The sequence below is a fragment of the Berghia stephanieae genome, chromosome 8 (genome assembly GCF_034508935.2).
Source record: "Berghia stephanieae isolate SIO BIC M18660-M18661 chromosome 8, UCSD_Bste_1.3, whole genome shotgun sequence".
Classification (NCBI taxonomy): Eukaryota; Metazoa; Mollusca; class Gastropoda; order Nudibranchia; family Aeolidiidae; genus Berghia; species Berghia stephanieae.
The window spans coordinates 15,634,373-15,660,361 of NC_088367.1; the positions used below are offsets into that span (position 1 = coordinate 15,634,373).

General features: G+C 36.1%; 1 protein-coding gene across 1 annotated transcript; it reads right to left on the reverse strand.

Annotated features, from left to right (window-relative positions):
- Positions 1-11,300: 11,300 nt before the first annotated feature.
- On the reverse strand, positions 11,301-19,145 carry LOC144978245 (uncharacterized). The gene is made up of 2 exons (XM_078924070.1): positions 18,926-19,145; positions 11,301-12,948 (listed from the first exon to the last, which is right to left on the reverse strand). The coding sequence occupies exons 1-2, from the start codon at positions 19,077-19,079 to the stop codon at positions 12,344-12,346; spliced, it is 759 nt and encodes a 252-aa protein (XP_078780196.1). The 5' UTR covers positions 19,080-19,145; the 3' UTR covers positions 11,301-12,343.
- Positions 19,146-25,989: the final 6,844 nt, after the last annotated feature.

Consider the following 25,989-nt stretch of genomic DNA (forward strand, 5'->3'; position numbering starts at 1 on the left):
CATGAGTCGTTCGCAACTCTGCCTCACGTATTCATTTAATCAGTCAATTTAATTTTTATTAAGCTTGCGTAAAACATACAAACAAAAAAGACATGACCAGTCACTAACAATGCAGTGTAGTGTGTAGACAGTAACACGGTACGGTGAACATGAATGACACTGGGATCGGAATGTCGGAACACAGTAGTCGTTCGCAACTCAGCCTCGCGTACTCATTTAATCAGTCAATTTAAATTTCATTTAGCTTGCCTATTCTTCAAGTTTATGATATATTCACTTTTTCTATTTAAAAAGGGTAATCCAAACAGACCATAAAAACGATTTTATAATAAGCCGACTTCAACTTCCATCACTTACGACACGAACTTATTTTGGGTGGGTTTTTTTAACAAAACCGTTTGACTCAAACTAAAGCTTCGGCATTGGATAAGGAGCGAGGTCCCTGTTGCCATCTTGCTTAGTTTATACAGAGACTGGGTTGCCAGCTTGGCTGTTCTTGATAAATAGTAGTAAATAGCACAACCTTGTGCAATGAGAGATAGAGAGAGAGAGAGAGAGATTTTGAACAAAAAACGAATATCTCCTCTCTCTCTTACCCTCTCTCTCTCTCTCTTGCCCTCTCTCTCTCTCTCTACACTCTCTCTCTTTTCTCCTCTCTCTCTCTCTCCTCTCTCTCTCTCTCTCTCTCTCTCCTCTCTCTCTCTCTCTCTCTTTCATCTGTCCACCTTTTCATCTTCTCTCATCCCTGCTCACTTACTTTAATTTCGGTGTAGTAAACTTTTGACAATTATTTTTTATAATGCAAAACTTGCCAATACATGACTTGATAATATCGTTGTAAGGTACAAAAATTTGGAACAGATTCATTATTATTTATAAAGTGCAGAACTTTGCAAATAAACGATAACTAAGATATTAATTCGATTCGAAAAGTGAAACACAAAAGAGAATTTGCGAATCCCGGTCCAGACATAAGCTGTCTATGGTCTTATTTATAAATCTAGAAACTTTGCAAAATAAACGGACTAAAATAGAGATTAATTCGATTCGAAAAGTGGAACACAAAAGCAGAATTTGCGAATGCCGGTCCAGACATAAGGTTATGGTCTTATTTATAAATCTAGAAACTTTGCAAATAAACGGACAAGATAGAGATTCATTCGATTCGAAAAGTGAACACAAAAGCAGAATTTGCGAATGCCGGTCCAGACATAAGCGTTATGGTCTTATTTATAAAGTGCAGAAACTTTGCAAATAAACGGATAAGATAGAGATTCATTCGATTCGAAAAGTAGAACACAAAAGCAGAATTTGCGAATGCCCGGTCCAGACATAAGCGCTATGGTCTTATTTATAAAGTGCAGAAACTTTGCAAATAAACGGATAAGATAGAGATTCATTCGATTCGAAAAGTGGAACACAAAAGCAGAATTTGCGAATGCCCGGTCCAGACATAAGCGCTATGGTCTTATTTATAAAGTGCAGAAACTTTGCAAATAAACGGATAAGATAGAGATTCATTCGATTCGAAAAGTGGAACACAAAAGCAGAATCTGCGAATGCCCGGTCCAGACATAAGCGTTATGGTCTTATTTATAAAGTGCAGAAACTTTGCAAATAAACGGATAGACTAGATGTTATTTCGATTCGAAAAGTGGAACACAAAAGGAAAATTTGCGAATACCCAGTCCAGACATAAGCGTCATAGTCCTATTTATAAAGTACAGAATCTTTGCAAATAGACGGATAAAATAGAGATTAATTCGATTCGAAAAGTGGAACACAAAAGCAGAATTTGCGAATGCCCGGTCCAGACATAAGCGCTATGGTCTTATTTATAAAGTGCAGAAACTTTGCAAATAAACGGAAAAAAACAGATTAATTCTAATCGAACAGTGGAACACAAAGGCAGAATCTGCGAACAACCGGTCCAGACATAAGCGTTATGGTCTTATTTATAAAATCTAGAAACTTTGCAAATAAACGGATAAAATAGAGATTAATTCGATTCGAAAAGTGGAACACAAAAGCAGAATTTGCGAATGCCCGGTCCAGACATAAGCGTTATGGTTTTATTAATAAAATGCAGAAACTTTGCAAATAAACGGATAGACTAGATATTAATTCGATTCGAAAAGTGGAACACAAAAGCAGAATTTGCGAATGCCCGGTCCAGACATAAGCGCTATGGTCTTATTTATAAAGTGCAGAAACTTTGCAAATAAACGGAAAAAATAGAGATTAATTCTAATCGAACAGTGGAACACAAAGGCAGAATTTGCGAACAACCGGTCCAGACATAAGCGTTATGGTCTTATTTATAAAGTGCAGAAAATTTGCAAATAAACGGATAAGATAGAGATATATTCTATTCGAAAAGTGGAACACAAAAGCAGAATTTGTGAATACCCGGTCCAGGCATAAGCGTCATGGTCTTGTTTAAATGAAACAATGCCATTTAAAAAAATATATGGTCAATGAGTAATTAAGCTAAATATGCGGAGTTCAAATAGATAATTTGATCTGTGAATTATTTTTATAATTAGCTGTTTTTATTCTCCATCATTTAGGTTATGTGATTAAGTTTATAATTGAAATACAAACTTTATCTCACTTATCAATGTTTTGCAATAAAGGAGAGTGTGAGTGAACCTGAGCAAAGGAAATTATTTGAGAGAGTGATATTTATCATGCTTTTCAGTTTGTAGTTGAATTCTAGAATGGATTCTTTATAGTTCTCATTGATTGTATGTCAGTATGTCAGTCTTTAGGACACCGATTACCCTAATGCGGCCACAATTTACAATGTGACGGCCACAAGCCCGTTAAACACAGAGTGGGGTATTGTTGTTTGCAAGTAATGCTATGGTTTTAATAGGATATCTGTCTCCTATTAAAATACATTCCTGTGTTGGATTTTGGATTAAATTCATGTCTTCTTCGGATTTTGGGATATTTAATTTTCATGGATTGTGATTGTGATTTTCAAGACTATTAATGTAAGTAAATGCCCAAATAGATATTTTTATTCATTTATTCTTTATTTATTTTTTTTAGTTTTGTTTTGTTTTGAAGCATTTATTATAAGAAATATTGTACATATGCACTTATACACCAAAGACTATATCCTTTCAACTGCTTATTATTATTATTATTATTATTATTATTATTATTATTATTATTATTATTATTATTATTATTATTATTATTATTATTATTATTATTATTATTATTATTATTGTTATTATTATTATTATTATTATTATTATTATTATTATTATTATTATTATTATTATTATTATTATTATTATTATTATTATTATTAATGATAATAATAATAATAATAATAATAATAATAATAATAATAATAATAATAATAATAATAATAATAATAAAAATAATAATAATAATAATAATAATAATAATAATTAATAATAATAAGTGCATTGAGTGAAATCCCAATCATGGTTGCCCAAATAAAACTGGCGCTAGAATCCCGACTACCTGTCTAAACGAATGTTGTTTGTACGATACATACTAACTACACGTTCAATATCGGGGGCAGAAAATATACGTTTGGTTTTATGAAATTAAAACAGTAGTCCCACATTGTTCTTTGATGTTATTTGTGGTTGCATTTGCTTTGAAACTTACACATTATATTGTGTTACATTGTTTACAAAATATTTCTGGTACTCGTATACATGTGTAGTCAACGGACCACCGGTCAATCGTGTTCTTTATTATTTTATTATTAATTTTGGCTTGACATCTTACATATGTGAATTTGACAGGTTGTTATGGATGGTAATTATAACATTAAGTGATTTTTAAACATTTTTACGGCGTTTTAAATGTCTTTCTTGCATTCATTGCCGAGCACCTCCACTTTTCTGTTACTATTTTAACGATCAGCTGATTTTCTCTTGCCTCCCCTTTAATTTCGCGGACTTTTTTCAGAACGAGGCGTGGGAGTGGCTAATTGGAAATTTGTCTTAGGGTCTATTCCAAGGGACCACTGGAATAACCCAGGTGTCAACCGCAGCGCAGCGTCGCAAAGAGCTAAGGAGAGATGGCTTGTTGTTATTTTCTGCCTTTTTACTGGTGAAATGACATAAATATGTCACAAGCGCCGTAAAACCCTTATAAACAATCAAATCGGAGGAATTTCAATGCCGAAGAAGGAATTTCCGCACACAAGAAAAGAGAATTGGGATGGTATTTGGCATTGTGTTTACATATTGTATAGTTCTAAACAGATAACTGATAAAAACTATATTATGATATGGAAACACAATGCCAAATACAAAACCAAAGTTTCCCTATTTCAATTGAAGTAACGCTCCAAAACCTAATGGTAGTGGTTGTAGAACTGGTGGTAGAGAGGGTGATTTGGTAGTGATAATGATATGGTGGTGGTGGTTGAAGTCGTAGTAGTGGTAGTGATGATGTGGTGGTGGTGGTGGTTGCAGTAGTAGTGGTTGTGATGAAGGCGATGTGGTGGCAGTTGTAGTACTGTTATGATAATGTGGTGGTGGTAGTAGTGTAGCAGTAGTAGTAGTAGTAGTAGTAGTAGTAGTAGTAGTAGTAGTAGTAGTGATGATGATGGTGTGGTTGTAGTAGCAGCGGTAGTGATGATGGTTGTAGTAGTAGAGGTAGTGATGATGATGTGGTTGTGGTGGTTGTAGTAGTAGTGGTACTGATGATGATGTGGTGCTAGTGGTTGTAGCTGTAGTTGTAATAATGATGATGTGGTGGTGGTTGTAGAAGTGTTAGTTAAGATGGTGTGGTAATATTGGAGGTAGTGGGGAGCGAACCTGGGACTCAGGGAAGTGTACACCAGTGGGGAGTGGACCTGGGACTATGTGTTTGGTAAAAAAAAAAAAAAAATACCAGGGGGTATTACTTTTTTACGAAACCCGCCCAAATCCGACAAAGTTATGGGAAGTGTACACCAGTGGGGAGTGATCCTGGGGTTATGGGAGGAGGAGGGTGGTTCTTATTTACGAAACCGACCAAAGTTATGGGAAGTGTGCAGCAGTGGGGAGTGAACCTGGGACCACGAGAAGAGGATAGAAGGAAATGAGCCTGAAACCATGGGAGATGGATATTAGTGAGAATTGAATCCGCCTCATTCTCCTCTGGTGCCCAAATCCCACTGATATCCTCTTCCTATAGTCCCAGTTTCACTCCCCACTGGTGTCCACTCTCCTGAGTCCCTGGTTCACTATCCATTACCCATAACTTTGGTCGGTTTCGTAAAAAAGAACCACCCTTCTCCTCCCATATTCCCGGCTTCACTCCCGTGTACACTTCCCTGAGTTCCAGGTTCACTCCCCATTGCTGCCAACTTCCCAAAATAATATTGTCAGATTTCGTAAAAAAGTAATACCCCATTGTTATTTCTTTTTTATGAAACCCGACGAAACCAATAGTCCCAGGTTCAGTCCCCACTGGTGTACACTTCCCTGAGTCCCAGGTTCACTCCCCACTGCTGCCTACTTCCCATAACTTTGTCGGGTTTCGTAAAAAAAAAGAAACAGTTGCCTGATGCGGTCTGACAATACCCAACAACAACCAGAACCCTTTCCTGATGCGGTCTGGTTGTTTGTTTTATTTTTAAATTTTAAGGGTTTTACGGTGTGTGTGTGTGTGTGTGTGTGTGTGTGTGTGTGTGTCTGTGTGTGTGTTTGTATGTGTGAAAGAAGCAAAAGGGAGACGGAGAGAGTGAGGTGGACATGAAGAAAGGGACGGAGGCGGAGCAAAGAATTGTAGGGATAGTTTAAGAAAGCATTTTGTTTCAAAGTAAGTCATAGTCAATCAACTGGAAACATATTGACTTGACCAATGAGATTGCAATTAAAGAAAAGGGCTGGTCAAATTATTCATTGCATTGTTTCTATTTTGAGTCAGATGACAGCTTGAGTAGGAGGAGGAGGTGGGGGTTATTGTGTAATGACATACATGAAAACATGTTATCGAATCTCTCAAGTTTTTCTTAGCGTTCACCACATTGTTGATTGTCTGAAGAACATTGGTCCTTATTTCAGAAAAATCGGTTGAAAACCAACTGTTTTACGAATAAATTCGATTTTAAAAATTGCTTTTGCTTATTTTAGCTTTTTTTTTTTTTTAGCAACTTTTTAATTTATCGGCCGATTTTCTTGATTTTTATATCATTCTTTATTGCTCTATGAGACGAGATCAGTGATATACTTTGTTTGTTTCAAATGTTACTAGAACAGAATTTGGCTTTTTTACCCATCAATCGTGCCTGGATAATTTATTCATCAACGGGGTGATTGTGACGCAACTATGCGATGAGCGTCTTCCACTGCCTCAGCGATGACTCAACGCATTGTTGACAGCTGTTGACACGTGAGCTGTCAGAACGACCAATCGTTGAAGGGTCAAGGTGCTCAATAGCCAATCGTTCTTCGATCAAAATACTCAAGAGAACAAAAGTTTGAAATTTGGTGATGGACGGACCTATGAAATCGTTTCTTAGCGGAGTTTAGCCATGAGTGACTATAGAAAACGAAAATGCGACTGCAGACATCAAAGGGTAGGCTTATATCATCACAGCTAAGGATGTCTACATGATTGACATGGCCATATAGGGAACTCATTATTTACTCCCCCAAAAATAATCTGAACACTAGACGTTATAACACATTGCCCGGGCATTTTAATGGTCAATAGGCGCATGTGATGAGCGTTGACCAATAGAATCATTCATTTGTAAAGTTGTCAGGGAAAAACCTAGACTTGTTTACAGTTTTTAAAGTTCATTATTAGTTGAACCATGAAATTGTGGAAACAGTCATGCTTTCTCTGAGACAACCCTTTGCTGTGGTATCTTACTTACATGGTATAGGTGGAGGAAAAGACTTAATATTACTAAGTCTTGGAAATGGTGGCTCTCTGAGAGAAAGCCAACTCTCGTTTTGAATGTGCCCCTGATAGTTGCATTTTTAAACTTTAAATTTATATAACTTATCCTCAATATTTATGTTGAATTATTATGTTTTCATGTGGACAAATGATTGTAGTTTCTGAAACAACCAAAAACTGAAATTTGATCATTTTGACCATTTCCACTTTAAAACCGGTTTTCTTCGTTTTCCAAATCCCGACTTAATACCGCCTCGAGGCGTAGGGTCACAAATGTTTACAAATCATATATATATATATATATATATATATATATATATATATATATATATATATATATATATATATATATATGTGTGTGTGTGTGTGTGTGTGTGTGTGTGTGTGTAGAACATAAAATAATGCTGTGCACAACAAGACAAAAAATACCATCTCCCAAAACTATACATTTGACTGTTTCCCTCCTAGTCAGGGTATCCGACCGGGCCACGGACAAAACCCAAGTAATCCCACTCCAGGATAAAGACAGAAAGCATGCTGGAAAACAGATATAGGGGGATAAAAGACACAGAAAGTGCCTCCCTGCCCATTATGGGAAGTCAGAAAACCCCATCCAGTGACAATACACTACAACTGTCTGACAATCCACTACAACAACCGCAACCCTTTTATTTGTTTGTTTTTTTATTTTCTGGGGTTTTTTACGGCGCTTTCGATACATTTCATTTACTAAATGATTTAGGTCATATCAGCGCCAGTAAAAAGAAGAAAATGGAATAGTCAAAATATTCTTGATTTACAATCGAAGCATCCAAGAAAGAGTGAGACAAAGGGGAATTGGTTCAAATAGTAAACAGATGTAGATTCCAAGAGCATACCATCAATAGTTTCAGATCACCTTAAAGTCTCATCAAGACACCAGCACGGGATCCCACTAAGAGGAACAAACTCAAACATTTACAGAATACATAACTAACAATACATAACAGAGAGATAATTTACAAGGAAAAATATATCATCTCCCAAAACTAAACTATACATTTGACTGTTTCTCTCCCAGTCAAGGTTGTGACAAAACTAAGTCATCCCATTCCAAGACAAAGACAGAAAGCAGCTCGGAAAACAGAAATAAGGGATAGAAACAGCGTGACCTCCTGCCCATCGTGGGAGGTCAAAGGACCCCGCCCAGAGAGATTTAATTTACAAGGAAAAAATATCTCCCAAAATATAACCATACATTGAACTGCCTCTCTCTCAGTCAAGGACTCCAGCCAGGGCTGGGACAAAACTAAGTAATCCCATTCCAAGACAAAAAGCAACTCGGACATCAGATATAAGGGGATAGGAGTCACAGCGTGACCTCCTGTCCGCCATGGAGGTCAAAGGGCTCCGTCCATCACAAGCCTTTCCCGATGTGGTCTGACAATACACTATAACAGCCACACACCTTTCCTGATTCTGTCTGACAAAACACTACAACTAACCACAACTTCATCTACGAAGTGTGTACATTTGTCACACGGTCTGAACATGAGTGTGCATGGTTCGGACCCAGACGGCGACACTTAAAAAATGGAGGGGCGGGGGAGGGGGCGAGGTTTGACTGTAAAAGATTTACAAATTCATGAAATTTAGTCCAAGAGTTAAATGTTTATATTTAAATGAAGTTTTTTAATTTATTTAAGAACAATGAATGAGGATGAATGTAACAGATGAATCGAGATATATGATAGTGATAGATGATGGGTATGGTGAAGTGAATGTTTTCAAGATGACGCTTTAAAGTAAAATAAAGATGATGGCTATGATAAAAGAGTGAATGTAAAATTAATATTGATTAAACTGATGAGTGACACACACACACACACACACACATATATATATATATATATATATATATATATATATATATATATATATATATATATATATATATATATATATATATATATACGTATTTAAGCCAAAACGAAGGTTTCAATGTCTTTCATTTCCTCAGTTGGCATTTGTCCGAAGAATGATCTTTCAATGGGGAATTTTTTAAATTGTACAAATAAAAAAACTCCCGAATGAAAGACCATTCTTCGGACAAATGCCAACTGAGAAAATGAAAGACATTGCATTGAAACGTTCGTTTTGGCTTAAATATACGTGAGTGAATTTATTTATTTTTATATGCTCTAATTATCGAGCACTCTCGTACCTACAAGTACCCACTAACACTCGTAATATATATATATATAATATATATATATATATATATATATATATATATATATATATATATATATATATATATATATGTATATATATTATTGGTTAAACTGATGAGTGACACACACACACACACACACACACTCACACACACACATATATATATATATATATATATATATATATATATATATATATATATATATATATATATATATATTTAGAAGCTAAATGCTAAATGAATGATTTTAAAATATATCTTAAATTATGATTTAAATAATAAATGATATCTTATTATATGACCCCAGGGTCCCCAATTTATCTTGACCCTATGGTGCTATCTTGATATGATATGATAGTTGCAAGCAAGGCTATCAAGAGAGGTGTGTACCTATGTGGATGACATAATTGACTAAATGAATAACAAACAGTTAATTTATGTCCCAGACGAAAAGGTATGAATCAGATCAGTAAACCACAGTTCATGTCATCAATGAAGCGTTTCTCTCAGCATTGGTAAATAAAGTGGTAGATAAAAAGTTGAACAAATAATCAATCAGACAATTTCAGTTAAGGTTTTAAGACGCTTGCAACCATTTAGATAATCTCAGCACCAGTAAAAAATGGGATGGTCAAAAGATTCCAGAATTACAATTAAAGCACACAAGAAAAAGTAAGATAAAGAGGAAATAGTTCGAATAGTATACCATCAATGTACTTAGTTTGAGATCACCTAAGTCTCATCTTTACACAAGCAGAGGCTCCCATTAATCCCATTAAGAGGAGTACATCCCAATGTTTACAGAATATTATATCCAAAGCAGAAAACATAACTAACAAAACATAACAGAGAGATGATTTACAAGGAAAACAAATGATCTCCCAAGACTAATACTACACATTTGACTGTTTCCCTCTCGGCTATGGTATCCAGCCAGGGCCAAGACAAAACCAAGTTCATAATCTCATTCTAAGACAATGACAGAAAGCATGTTGGAAAATAGATCTAGGGGGATAGGAGACACAGCAAGTGACCTCTCTGCCCACCGTGGAATGGGAAATCAGAAGACCCCATGCTGCTAAAAATTAAAAATTAAGTTTATCACTTATAGTGAGAGATATAAACATTGTTCAATTCAAGTCCTTATAGTTTAATAAATTACACTAAACCCTCTCAATGGCAGTTTATTTTAAATAAAATACTAAAGATATTAATTAAATTATTAATGGCCTTAATAGGGAACCTTTTGTTGTAAAATACATTATTTCATTATACATGACTGTGCATTCTTAATATGTTAATAATAAACATGGAAGTTTAAAAAAAAAAGTTTTTCTTTGTTGTTTTTTTTTAATTCTTCAACATCTATGCTTTTATCTGTTTCTCCCTTTTTAAACATTTTATGTTTAAGAATTTTCAATTATATTAAGGGCATTTAAACAACACTTGGTCCATTTTAAAGCCATATTACAGACATGATATGATATTTACAAATTGATGAAATAAATATCAATGTGAAATTAAATTGAATGTAAGCTTCAATTTAATAAACGAAAACAGATAATGCGGATGGTTTGGGTCTCCTCTTTATCATTATCAACAAAACACGATGAATGAAACACTGCAGACGAATGCTATGTGAGAACGGCGTTGTTAAACTTTAATAACGTCATTCTCACATATCTCATGTTTGAAGACCTACCAATGTAATGTAACATTGGAAAGAATTGAAAATGTAGAGAAACCATCTATTCATATTAATTTTATTCCAATTAATTGATGACTTTAGTTAATTTTGCCATTTTCATGATGGGATAATTGATGCTACTTAAAAAACAGTTTCAGTAGTAAGAAGAAAAATTCATATTAAAAAAAAATATTGTATTTTTAAAATGCATTTAGGGTGTGCAATATCTTCCCTTCTCCATAGTACCCAGTTAGGTATTAATGCATCCTCAAATGGATATGGTGAAAAAGAAATGGGGAAATCAGAGGTAAAAGCATCCCCCCCCCCCCCAAAAAAAAAAAAAAAAAAAGAGAGAGAGAGAAGAGAGAGAGAGAGAGAGAGAGAGAGAGAGAGAGAGAGAGAGAGAGAGAGAGAGAGAGAGAGAGAGAGAGAGAGAGAGAGAGAGAGAGAGAGAGAGAGAAATATAACAAACAACAAAAACAAAATAAAATCCAACTCTTTCGATAATGTTCGAATGTCCTGTTTTTACCTTGACTGAACATTGGCCTTGGATGACTCTACAAAGTATTGAGTCTGAATATACAATTTAAATTTAACACAGGCAAACTACTATTGTAAATGTGGTCATCCACCTTTTAAAAAGGTGTAAAAGCTATTAAACTAGAGTTTATCCAGGTTACTGTAACGTTAAACAATCAATAAATATGTTTTTCTTGTTACCATTTGGATAAGACATAAGTCTCTTGTATAATGCTTTCCTCCAGATCTTCCAGACTAGCTACCCAATCACTATTGCAGAGACAGAAAGGTCGCAAAAAAAAAAAAAACAAAAAAAAAAAACCCTAAAAAAAAACAAACCCCGATTTCATTCAAATTCGAAATGTTCCCAATGCTATACCAAATGGGCTATCAGGACTCTTATCCAGACTTGAAAAACAACCATATGACTATTAACTTGCTAAGAAAACTCATTGCTAAATGCAGTAAACTTTTTCTATATTGGGACTTGGCACCATGGTATCGGATATATCCATTGATTGACTAAATGAGGTTGATCCAATTATACTTTAGGGTCAACACAAAGTACAAATGGAAGTACATGTCGCTCTATTGGTAGAGCATTCAAATTATAAGCAAAAGGATCACAGTTGGTCCTGGTTTTAGTTGAGATTTTATTCTGACTCCTCTTACTAGCAGAGATTTGGTAGCTCGGCCTATTAGATCTGGAGCCTATGATAGACTAGCATCCTATTTATATAGTAAAATGCAGCTGCTACCATCCATATTACAATGCAGAAATTGGGATAAACTCCAGCTCCATGGGTCTTGTAGCTCTTGTGGGCTACCACTTCAACCAAGTACATTAAAGCAACTATTTTTAATCTCTTCTTTTTCAATTTGCATTAGTAAAATGAGGACCTGGGATGTAACAGGCAATGATCCTCGGTCCATTGTCCCCACAAACTGATTTAACCATTGTGTTTAATCACACACACACACACACACACACTCTTCAGGGGCATATAAATAACTCTAAACCAATTATATCAAACTTCTGTTAATCCAGTGATTGTTTTGTTGTTGTTAACTGATTCACGATCACTTTGTCTCACACTGTCACCATCAACAGCTTTTTCACTGAGTTTTATATGTTTATAGACCAACATTGTCATTTCTGATTGGCATTCCAACTTTTGGTATGTGTTCAGCATTTTCATTTTAGGTACAAGACTTCTCAAAAATAGTTCATCTTCATCATGATTTCTATCAAATTTTTGAATAGTCTTCAATATTTCCCAATAAATGTCTGTAAGGCTTCCTTTCCTCTTTCTTGACGCTGGTGGAAGATCAGCTATGGAAACCTCCTGTGATAACTCTGTTTCTAGTGCTTCTGCATTCTCTGTGTATGAATATGAAACAGAGGCTGAACTCACATGTGACGCATTATCATCCACTTCACCTTCATAACAATCCTCTTCTTTGGTAAAATCTGCTAATCTTTTTTCACCAACATAAGGGACTAAAAAGGAAAGCTTGTCGTACAAATACCATTTCCTTCGAGTTCCAGAATCAGTTTCTCGAAGGGACCTCTCACGGTACATCTTCAAAAAGTAATCCCTGATGTGGCTCCATCTCTTTCTTGCTTTTAAATCTGAATGATAATTATTGTAAAAAAAAAATAGAAGTTGGGAATGAAAAGTCTTGTATAAGTGAGATAGTCGATGATAATAAGGGGCAAGATGGCTGAGTGAATTTTACCAAAACCTAGAATACCTGCAATTGAGCATAAATTTCTGCTTTTTGTTTTTTCCTTGAGCAAATTACTTTGACATTATTACTCATTTTATGGCTCTGCACTTTGACTGACACCGATGATGTGTTATCGCTATTACCAGTTAGATAGAAACGACTCAATTTTCCTTTTGGAAGGGATAAAGGGAATTCATAAAATTTATCGTATATGGATTGAAAAAAAAATAATGCAACAAACCCTTAAAAATTGGTGAGGCTGAGTGCCTGAGCAGTGCAGTGTTGTATCTTGGAACAAAGAGAAGTAACATTGAGTATGGTAGTGACAAGATTGGTGATGATGATTGCAAGTAAACAGTACCCTTATCATCCTTGCTTTAAGTAGTAATTGGGAGTTGTAAAAAAGGATGTTTAGCATATGACTTGTTCTGCATAACATAACAATTTAGTTCCATAAGACCTGCTGGGTGCAATGATGTATGTTGTCAGTGGTTCAGCGGCACAGTGATTTGTCTTGTGACAAAGTATAATAATATTGAACATGGTCAGTGAGAGAATGGTTACAAAGTGAAGTGTTCTTGGGTATAACACTCTCCACAAATTATCTCATTTAACTCAGGTGTGAATGAGTACCTAAAATAGACAGTGATAAGTACTGTAAGAGTTCTAGTATACAAAGGATGCATAACAGGCCACTTGTACTGCATGTATGAAAATCTGTTTCATTTTTATACAATCTGCTAAGGGAATGAGAAGAATAGTATTGAGCATGGTGAAAATAGTGGAAAATGCGCTATTTTATGTGCATATTTATTTCTAACTACTTATTTTAATTAAAGCATTAAAATATCTTGAGCATTGTGAAGCAATGGTGATACTCAATTTAAAAGTAATTTTTTAACACATTTTGTTTCAAAAGGTAAAAAGAAAAAAATATTTCACTCTAATGACAGAAATGAACAACATTTTACCAATACAATTTTTAAAATAATCGTATTGTCATTATTTAAATGCTTAAAATAAACATCTACCAATCAAGTCAAATTAAAACATGTCCCTATTTTATCTTAAAAATCTAATTATGATTTTTAAAAATCTGACCAGAACATGGATAACTCTTGGAAAGGGAAATCTGATGGGAATAATAATAATAATAATAATAATAATAATAATAATAATAATAATAATAATAATAATAATAATAATAATAATAATAATAATTAATATAATATAATAATAATAATAATAATAATAATAATAATAATAATAATAATAATAATAATAATAATAATAATAATAATAATAATAATGTTTTAAACACCTTGTAATGACCCAATACACCATATATCCCTTGAGAAACAGAATGTTCTTCTATTAAGCACCCCTCCAGTATTCCGCCTTTCAGACCACAAGTCATCTGAGGTAGTTAACCTAGATTACTTGAAAATACAACCACCTTGATAATCTGCTGTTCCACAGCGATGTATTTTCAACAACTTTGAGAACATAAAACTTAATCTGTAACTGTAAATAAATGCACAGTAAATAACACCCAAGGACTGAGGCTTAATCTTGACAGCAATACAGTCTCCATCCCAAAATGTCTGATGGGAGCTAAGGAACTTTAAATTGGCAGAATGGGCTAATGGAGGAGGTGTTGTTGAATTTAAGAGCATTTGCTTGAAACCAAACAAGCAAATTGAAAACATTTTCAATGAATTGCATACATGAGGTAGATGTGTAAACTCTATCTTTGTAAGGCAGATCATATAATCAGATGATTAAATAATAAGTGATTTTTCATAAAAAATCCTCGTAGTTGCTGATTAAACAAATTTATTATAAACACGTATCTAGGAGGAAAGAACTATGTACAGTAAGGACTCTGCTATGATCGGCTATGTGATCTAGTGGTATGACACTCGCTTTCGCCTCTGAAGGTCCTGGGTTCGAGCCTCGCTCGACGCATAGTGGAGTCCTTGGAAAAGACTCTTTACTCACATTCTCTCACCGTACTCAGGTGTAAAATGAGTACCTGGCCGTTAACAGCGTTGTCTTTGTCCGAAAAATTGTAATATCGCCTAACAGGCGTCATGTCTCGTCCTACATGCTAAATGTTGCTGTTCACCAGGGACCCCTTGTAAAGCGCTTTGAGCACGTTAAGTGGATATTGCGCTATATAAAAGCTCAATATATAAAGCTCAATATATAATCCAAAACTCCACAATCCACAGTCTCTATTATTTGGACAGGTCACATGGGAACAGATTTTTTTCTTCTATTTAGCAGTACAAGGTAATCCGGAAATTCTTCTTTCCGGATCTGAACACTTATTTTGGGAATAAATCATTACAATAGAGAAGATTAATGACTATAATCTGAACATCTCACTGACTGACAGTCTGTCCGCCTACTCTAATTAAAAATAAATACAATCTAAAAATGATTGAAGTATAGTCTGATTTAAAATCACTTTGCCACATCCAATTATAGTAAGGTAGGTAACTTATTTGTCAATCCAATCCAGTCATTGGCAGATAGCCCTACTTCCTCAGTCAAAGTGGCAATGGAGTGTGTGTGCAAACGTCATTTGATATTGATATCATTAGGCGCACAAAGACTATTGTTTTCAATTAAAGTAAAGGTAAGTCTCAGATGGGCATTTGATCTCACTGCCATTTGATGCTCCTACTTTTCAATCCGAATCTCTAATTAGGCTAATCTTACTAGCTGCCTACAGCATATACAGGCAAAGGTTTCTATCAATGCACAGGGATGCCAGTTGTTAAAATATAAAATATGGCTGAAAATATTTTGTTCAAAGCTTCTCTTCATCAAGTGGTATCACCCTTAAATCATAGAAAACGATACATATCCATCTAGCTTCCCCTTAACTGTTGCCTTTAAACAAGCAATACTTTCACCTTTAAAAAAATCAACCCATTATTATCCGGCTTTAGACGGAAACAGGGGAAATCCTTGTTAGCATTCATGAGTGGAAAAAGTGCCATCTGTCTGTCACAAGGGGAATTAACGATCTGGCATTTTCCAGCTGACACGCAATTAAGGCCTCGTGGACGAAGACGAAACTTCACAACTATATCTGAAAAACGCTCAAACTATGTCAATATCGGACAACAAAAATTACTGACACGCAATTAAGGCCTCATGGACGAAGACGAAACTTCACATCCAGTTCTTGTTGTGCTAACCTTTTTCTCTCCCTCTTTTAATGTGCCCGGTAAAATTGGTTTGCCTATTGAGTCCTGTAGTGTCACATGACTAAACCAGGAAAGCTTTCTCTTTTTGATGGTGTAAAGTAGGGGTTCTTGTGGACATGCCAGTGTCCCTTTATATCATTGAGGACATATTCATTTATCTTGTGGTCTTTCCAAGAAATGTTCTGTGGCATTTATTCTTTGTTGACTCTGATTACGGTCTCCAGCTTTCACAGCCATATAAAACCATTGATAGCTTCAGTTTTATTAGAAGAAGTGATGTTCCAGCTCTTCCAAATTTGATTTAAATTGGACAGATGAAATTGCCTTTGTTATTCTAATCCTAATTTCAGATTTTGATTTTCCATCTTTAGTTAGGGTGGTGCCAGATATTTTAAGATCTTGATTAGATCTATGTCCTGTTTAACCCTTTTTTTCTTATGTTCACAGTTTTTGTAAAATTTTAAGTTATTGTGGGGAGCATGGTGTTGGCCTATCACTCCAACCTCTTGGCTGACAGGACAGGGGTTTTCTTCCCAAAGTGGTGGCAATTCCAATGCCATCAGGCTCCACCTGCCCGGGTTTATATTTGAAGTGTCCCTCTAGACATTTGCCATACAAGGCCTTTGATCCATGTCTGACAAGTGCTGTGACCCTAGCACAGGATGGCTGATGGATACTCGGCCTTGCGAAAGGGCCTCCCATGATTTGGTCCGGGACCGCTCATTGAATATTCACGGCTACCCATTACAGGGCATTCCCCTATCCACCACCCAAGGTTTCGCTGGGTTGGAGTATTTGTCTTCTCCCAGTGCTTGTCAGCCTATTCGTGGACTGACAAGGTTCCCCTTTACAGGCTTTATGGTCTTGTGTGGCATGATATTTGTCTGTGGAATTGCAGATTCCTGCCTCGAGTCCTGCTAAGAGCAACGCAAAGTCAAGTCCTTGGAAAAGACTTTTTACTCATATTGTCTCATTGTATTCATGTGTGCTTGTAACAGCATAATCTTACTTTGCTTACTTACTGCCCATTATGCCTGTTGGTATGTAGGGCAGCAACGAAGGACCTCCATTTTCTTCTGTCCGTGGCCATCATATTCAGGGAGCTCCATGTCTCCCCCCACTCTCTCACTTTCATCTCTCACTCCACTGTTCTCCTCTAAGTTGCCCGTGGCCTTCCTCTTCTCTTCTTTTTTTCTGGTGTCCAGTGCAGGGCAGTTTTGCTGACGGCTGATTTTTCCCTCCTCCTTTCTCATAGCGTGTCCTATCCATCTCCACTTTATTCTAATGATGATGTCCTACATGGCATAATCCTGGTCAATAAATATTATAATAGCACCTTACGGGCCTCATGTCTCATCTGCATTTTAAGTGTTGCTGTTGGCTTGGGATCATTTGTAAAAACAAGCTTTGAGCATATTTAGTAGATAGTCATTCTAGTTGTACTATGTAAAAGTTCAATTTGATTTTTAAAAATTTTATTCTAAAGCTTATCTAAATTATATGAGACAAGTCTTACAGGTTCAACAACGTTCTCAAGGTGAAACAGTTTAAGTCTGCAGTTAAAATTAAAACCAGAAAACGTGTGGAAATAATTAAGATTTAAATAAAATCAGGTCTAGTTGTTTAACTAAAGATTTAAAATAACAGTCAATGGGAGATTTCTATACAATAGGCAATTTTATACAAAACTTTATACAATTGTATTATTATAGACGGAAGCATATTTTTATTATTATTTAGTACTATAGTATACTAAATCTCTATCTAAATCATTTTAATGATAACGCTTTTGAAACATTTTAAACTGCATTAGTTTTCAAATCATGATAAAATAAAATTCTATCACCTCAATCTTTATATGAAGGATATGGGTGATGGTAAGGCGATGGCTAAACATGAAGCCTCAATTTCAAAAACAGACTGAACAGCTGCAAAAAAAAAATAATTTAAAAAAATGAATAAGTTACTAACCAAATAAAAAAAAATGATGAAAACAAAACAATACCAAAAAAAAAAAAAAAACAAATTCCCTCCACTATCAATAATTGAAAAAGAAACGACACCTCCTTCATCCACAAACACATACAAACGCAAGCGCGCATACACAAACGCGCGCATAGGCAATGTCTGCACTATGCCTAGTCTAGTTCAATTTTCTCAATGTTTACTGATTGAAACATTTCCACACACTCGCCCCCCCCCCCCCCCCCCCCCCCCCCCCCCCCCCCCCCCCCCCCCCACTCCCACCTCACACACGGAAATGTATGCATATTATCGCCAACAACATGGTTCCATTCCGTCCAACTCTAACGTGGCGTTTTTCTTTACACTGCCCATTCTCTAATATTATGGAGGCGAACGCAAATTTTCTTTTATTGTCAGTGCATAGGCAATCCCAAGAGAAGACTGGAATGACTCGTGCGTCCGCCGCAGTGCAGCGCCACACAATGAATACATGTGAATGTCCAGGTGTGTATGTGTGTGTGTGTGTGGAGAGAGAGAGAGAGAGAGAGAGAGAGAGAGAGAGAGAGAGAGAGAGAGAGAGAGAGAGAGAGAGAGAGAGAGAGAGAGAGGGGCAGGGGGGGGGTACTGGAAATATGCATATCTAGTTGTTGCTTTTCAGTGTGATAATGATAATGATAAGGTAACTAAACTCACCTGAACAGTTGATTTCTTTTGCAACATCTTTCCATAGTGAAGCTATGTAAGCTCTGTTGCTGTGGCTTGGATTCGATTTGTCGTAAATTGGACTTCTCTTTTGCACAGCTTTTATCAGCTGTTCGCCATCCACATCGTAGGCCAGATTGGACATTATTTCCAAAACAGACCGGCGATTTGGAGCGGAATGGAAGACCGGAAAAACATGAACAAAGATGTGAAAGAAAACAAACGCCGAAATATTGGCTAACCGGATATCTTTTGCAAATAACGCCAAAAATGTTATGATATTTTTCGCAGAAATAATTATATATTTTAGCTGTATCGTTATATTGATGGCACGCGTTTCAGTTCCAGTAAGACATTTCCACCAACATCTATTGCAACCAACAGGCAAAATTAAATGTAGCCTTAAACATTCACTAAAAGAGAGAACTGATCACCAAAACAAAACAAAAAACAACAACAACAACAAAAACAAAACAACAACAAAATCAATGGCGAAACGTCAAAGAGCGAGTAACGGTATCATCGTCCATTCTATTTGCATTAATAAAAGAGAGAAAGAAGGAGGAGGAAGAGGAGCCGGACAAGAACGGGGATAAGAAAGATAGAAAGAAAGAATGGGTGAAAGACAGAAAGAAAAAAAGAGAATAAATATAATATTATTTCCTCACTCCTTGGCTCTCGAAAATGACATGATGAAGATAACTTTAAATTTTTCAGCGGTGAAAATCAGATAGATACAGCCGAGTCCGTCCTTAAGAATCACTCACATGGATCTATGAAGATTATGAGATATTGGAATAACTGCACGTTTTCAAGAAAAGTAATCGCCCGAATCATAATATCGTGCACACACACACACGCGCGCGCGCGTACGGCGAATCATATAGATAGGTGGTCCCGAGGAGGGTTGCCTAGTTTTTAATAATTTTGAAAGACCAAGCATACATGTCCGTACCCATAAAGTGTTCGATTCTACACATATTTCTATACATCTAATTTTAATAGACGTTCTTCAACGTGATATGCGATTACCATTTAAATGTCAAATTTTGAGATTTGGCATTGTATGTGCCAATCTGGCAATCACCCTGAAATCGTTCGTTCGTGAAAAAACGTGAAACAGAACGAGAACGCACAATCCAAATCGAGTCAAACTGACTGTTTTCCTTGTGAGTGACCCTGATTTAGACCGGTCAAACTTAAAATTTTAAACCGCTTTGAATTTAGAGCCCATTGTCTCATTTTCAAGAAAAACTCAGCAATGTCGCTATGATGGATTTCAAAACAAAACCCTCAAAATTTATTTTTTAATCCCGTTGTTTTTCCGTGCTCTCTATAAGAACATAAATTACAAAGAATAATTTTAATATGAACAATTATTTCCAAATTGTGAGAGCTCATAACCAAAACTCAGAACTTAATCCGAGAGAAGGACGGCCAGATCGGCGAGGCTGTTGAAGTTTTGGTCACGCCCTTAAGTCTTCATTTTCTTCTAGTAGGCTACAGTGCTGGCATTGCAATCATTGCATGATGTTACATACTTTACTGTTTGATCACAACCAAAGATCACATGTCACAGTGTAGCTAAGCAATAAAATATCTATGTACCAGGCAGGTCTTTCCCGGCCACCCGATGAGTTCTCCAAAATAAGTATAATAATGTCCAGGATCTTGAGAGTCGCTAATTCGGACTGCAAGCATTTAGATAGGATATGATGGATTGGACTTGTATGGAAGAGACACTTGGGTCAACGTGAAAACAAAATCACTTACCATTTCAGTTTTGAGAGGATAAGCTAAAGGCAACCAGATGGCAATCTGGTTTCTGATTAGCTAGCTGCCTACAATAAATAATATTATTATTATGATGTGATGGTTTTGAAAATCAGACTAAAATTAAATCATAAACGGCCGCTCTTTCCGTTTGTAAATATTGTTGAAATTGTCATGTGCATAGCACTATCCGTCTCATAGCCTACGGATTATTGGGTCGAAGTCACTTGAGTTGACCTTAGTTCCGCTCTATTAAAACGCTCGGAGGGCTTTGCAATATTTGTTTTTGTAATGGTGTAGTTTGTTGGAGTTTTATTTTTGTTTTATGTTTTTTGTTGGTTTTTTTTGTTTTTTTGTTTTTTGTTTTTTTTTTTGTAATCAAATCTGCACAGACAATTAAACAATCTGGCAATTCATGCTTCGGGCAACTACAATGATATCTCTGCGCTGAAATCATCCTACGGCTGTGATAGTGATAGGCTTGCGATTTCCTTCACAACGATTGAATTTTACTGACTGACTAAGTGACTACCCCGTCCATGAATATTTGGCAGTTGTCGGTTTTTGTCGGGTTGAATCTTAAAGAGATATGCGTACAATGAGTGCACGTGGATATCTACTCTTTACCCATATCGCATAATCTACCTGGGCCCGCGCCCAATGAGGACGCCGCTGAAATACAACCAGACCATTGGTTTCTTCAGCGCCAACCATACAGACAGATACAGATACCTCACTCTTTGATGAAAAGTAAAAAAGCTGCAATTCCTGGGTGGGGTGTTGTATTTTATAAAGTAAGTTGGTTTAGTGTATAATGTATAAAGCGAACCATGACGCCGCCAAAACATGGCCCAGATTCCTTTCATAATTAGGTGTAAATGACCCGAACCAGGCCCCGATATGCGTTATGTTTTTGTACCGGTTACCGGACTCGTCTAGGTCGGTGTGGCCCAATCCGTGTGTCAGTCGCACATGAATTATGCCCAAACACGTTAGGTATTACACACCGATCGTCACCGGTCCAAGTCACTGCCTCTCTATTCTATTTTTCGTCTTGTTCACAATAGTGACTACTTCTCATTAAATTAAATCAATCAGACTGTTGAAGGAATGAAATTGACGTCACTCAACTCTTTGTTATTGTATTAAGGCAGCCATTTTGGTGATTAGTTATCATTAAATTATATCAATTAGACTATAAACGTTCAAGGTTACTCGTAGTTTTGTATGTCAGTTCGTTATTTCCAGATGGCGGGTGTTATGGGCATTTTACCTAAATTCATAGCATCAATAACCGGCCAAGGTTCTCGCATCATATGTAGTAATAGCTATAATTTATAATAATGTAATATGTAATATATAATATGAGAGAGAAAGAGAGAGAGAGAGAGAGAGAGAGAGAGAGAGAGAGAGAGAGAGAGAGAGAGAGAGAGAGAGAGAGAGGGGGGGGAATGCTGTATACAACTAAACAAAACAAAAAACATTTACAAAAAAAAAAAAAAAAAAAAAACAACTTGCGCTTTTATATAGATCTATATTCACTAAAGGTGCTCAAAGCACTTAATAAGGGTCTCTGGCCAACAGCAAAACATGTAAGACCAATATGACCCCTGTTGGGCGATATTACAATTGTTTCCGACAGAGACAACGCTGTAAACAGCAAAGTACTCATTTTATATGTGAACAGGGTGGGAGAACGCCAGTAAAGAGCCTTTTTCAAGGACTCAATTATGCGCCGCTCAGGGCGGGACTCGAACTCAGTACCTTCCGATCCGAAGGCGAGTGTCATACCACAAGACCACATGCATAGCCGCAGAAAAATGTGATGAGATAGAATAGATACATATGTATTATTATTATTATTATTATTATTATTATTATTATTATTATTATTATTATTATTATTATTATTATTATTATTATTATTATTATTTACAAAAGAAATCGAAAGCGCTCCCGTGGCAGGTTCAGCGGGCACTCCTCAGTGACTACCCGCACAGACCCCCACCCCGGCCACCCAGCTCTTTTTTTTTGGGGGGGGGGGGGGTGGGAGGGGGGGGGGGGGTTGTAGACTATAATTCAATGTTACCCCCAGTTTAGTGTGTAGGTATCAATAACCACACCTACTGTTCATCACGTAGACAAGGCTCATGTGTCAAGTTGACTGTTGTCGCGTCAAAAGTCGCGTAAAAAAAAAAATAATTTTTTTTAATGGCATAGGCACCTATCGTGTCATTAGCTACAATGGAAATTACGAAGATAGGAAAACTTATTCTTCTTTTACTGATAAATCAGAAATTATTTATCTTCTATGAATCATGAAACCCATTATAAATTTTACGATGATCAAGAACTTGAAGAAAAACGAAACCTTTTGTTCATCTACCTCTCCCTGACTCAAAATTTATAAAAATATCATTTTTGAAATACTAACACATCATTTATATAGATAGAATGAAGTTGACGTCACTCTGGTCTTTGTTATTGCTTTTTGCCATCCACGATTATGAGTAATTCTCACTAAACGGTATTATCCAGAATATAAAAGTTCATGATTACACATAGTTTTGTGTGTTGGTCCGTTATACTTCCGGATGGCAATGTTATGAACTTCTTAGCCAAGCGCATGCTATCTATAGCACAATATCCACTAGACGCTTTACAAGGGGTCCCAAGCCAACAGCAACACTAAACATGTAGGACGAGAAATGACGCAAGTCGGGCGATATTACAATTTTTTTCAGACAGAGACAATGAACGGCCATGTATTCATTTTACACCTGAGTACGGTGAGGAAATGTGAGTATAGAGCCTTTTCCAAGGACTTAATTCTGCGCCGCTCAGGGCGGGTCTCGAAACCTGGACCTTTTGATCCGAAGGCGAGAGTCATACCACTAGACCCTATCACAGAACACTCTTCTGTCGACCACAAAGCCTCACTAGTAAATATAATTTATTTCTAATTTCAACAAATTTTGGAGCAAACCCATAGTTCTTGGTATCAAACCTATTGTAAATTTGACGCCGATCGCGAATCTGACGTCAAAACAGCGAAAATCCGAAAAAGAATTGTCCACTTTTATTATACTGCCACGCCCGATAGCCAATCGCCTCGAAAAATATCAAGCAAGGCGGGATTTGTGAGCGACCGACCGTTCAAATATTTATTTATTGTCGGCATTTTAAAAATGTTTCGTAGATAATGTAGTCATATCAGGCTAATAGAAGCCTTTGACCGACATAGGTTTTAACACATAGTGCATAAAAATACATAGTAATACATTTTCCCTTAAAAAATTCCCCCATCAAGATTCCAATCATGACACACAAAGAAAAGTAACATTATATATATATATATAATATATATATATATATATATATATATATATATATATATATATATATATATATATATATATATAAATGGGATCACTCACTTATATGTGGCCAAAACATATGTTTCTGTGGCTGTCATCCACGTCGTGAGTACAACAGTATTCCGGGTCCTTCCTCGGACAAATATTTAAAAATTGAAAACTGAGAAATCCCCGGAAACGAGGACTACGTGAAATTTGTACATTGAAAACAAATTTGTAAATTTCAGATGTCAAGATTACTACCAGGAAACCTTAAAAACAAGGAATAATAGGATGAGGAATGAGTACTGCAATTTACAATGTGTCTCAAATTACATTTTACAATTAGGCTAGACTCAAATTATAATTTGAAAAGCCGTGGCAAAGCATAAAAAAATGTTTAAAAAATAAAATTAAAATTAAAAACAAAACAAAAAACAAATAACAACAAAAAACAAAACAAAACAAAACAAAAACGTCAAAGCTAAATATTATTTGTGCTCCGAGTCCCCCTCCATCCCACATCCCAATACACAACGGTCCGTTGAAGTGAGCCTACTACTACTAATGGGAAAAGAAAGTCGTATCGTCACACCTTCCTCTCTTCCAGTTCCAAACTCATTGGAAGTGTGTAACCAGTCCGCAGGAGGTCTAACAATGAATAGGTTCCATATTACGACCAGCTATTTAGGCTAGATAATAAGAAAACCAGGGGATCAGTTGCACAAGGTATTTATCCAGTCATTCAGGGATTGTTTTCATACTTCCAAAGAAATTGGAACTAGTATTTTGACAACACACTTTTGTTCCTTATTCAGCTAAGTCCCCCTCATTCCATCTATTACTGACTGCGTCATGATAATGTTATTTAGTCGTAATTAAAGCAAAATACTTTTTATAAAAGTTAATTTGACCAGAAACGTCTACTTCAATAATCGATCGATTTAAATTACCCTTAACTTGTCACAAATGTTCGGGCCTAACATTTCTTTTAAAGTCTCAGGTTTAAGATTTTTTTTACGATTGGAAGGCCATATTGATAGATCAATAGTATTAGAAACAGTCATGACGTCACTTCCCTCGTAATGACGCATAGTAACTTAGTAACTGGCTCTAAACTATCGGAACAATGGCGGACGCCCGTATGAAATATTTCTCCGGCGAGCATAAAAGTGTATCCAGAGGAGAAAAATATTATAAATCTGATCATGTTTTGACTTTTATACATTCTGATCACATGACATATGAAAAGTTCTAGCCAGCATGAAGAATAAAAAGTACAAATTTTCTTTGTTTAGAACCACGCTGCTCGCCGTTGCTGGGCGACGTGACATCAGACTATTGAATCCAATTATTATGAAGTAATAATTGTTTTTCTGGCCACAGAAAAAAATATTTTGTCGGAGTACGTCAAAAGGAAAGTGTCAAAAGGAAAGGCGGTCGGGTGGTGGAGTAAAACAGTACAAAACAACAGTGCTTTTCGTCCACTGACTATCTCAATCCCAACCACAGTCTACTAGGAGCAGATTGGATGTAACGAAATGCTTCCGTGTAGGCGTCAGTTTACGACAGGATGTACGTCGTCGTAGTATTAGTTGTTGTTGTTATTGTAATCCCTCCGGAACAACCCTTCTTTTGTTGATACAGGTCGTATCAGATCATGCACCTATGGCCCGGAAGTTTGAATTAAACTACGTAGTGTGGGTGTTATTGTGAGAAAGGCATCAATCTTGTTTTCGCCGTAAACTTATAAGCAAAGTAGGATCCCTGTATTCTACGGGAGTGACTTTGTTATGGTATGGCTTGATTGATATCTCGTAACTATGGGGCTGACGAATTTATTTATCCTTGATATGAGGATGTCCGGTATCAGGATGGGTTGTTGTTGTCCATGATTATGGAATCTGGGGGAGTTTTAAGGAATTT

What these genes read in the sequence shown, in the direction of transcription:
- LOC144978245 (XM_078924070.1), bottom strand. Translation starts at nt 19,079, where the DNA reads ATGTCCAATCTGGCCTACGATGTGGATGGCGAACAGCTGATAAAAGCT. An exon ending in AAAAGAAATCAACTGTTCAG is followed by an intron (nt 12,949 to 18,925) that starts GTGAGTTTAGTT and finishes ATTATCATTCAG; the next exon opens with ATTTAAAAGCAAGAAAGAGA.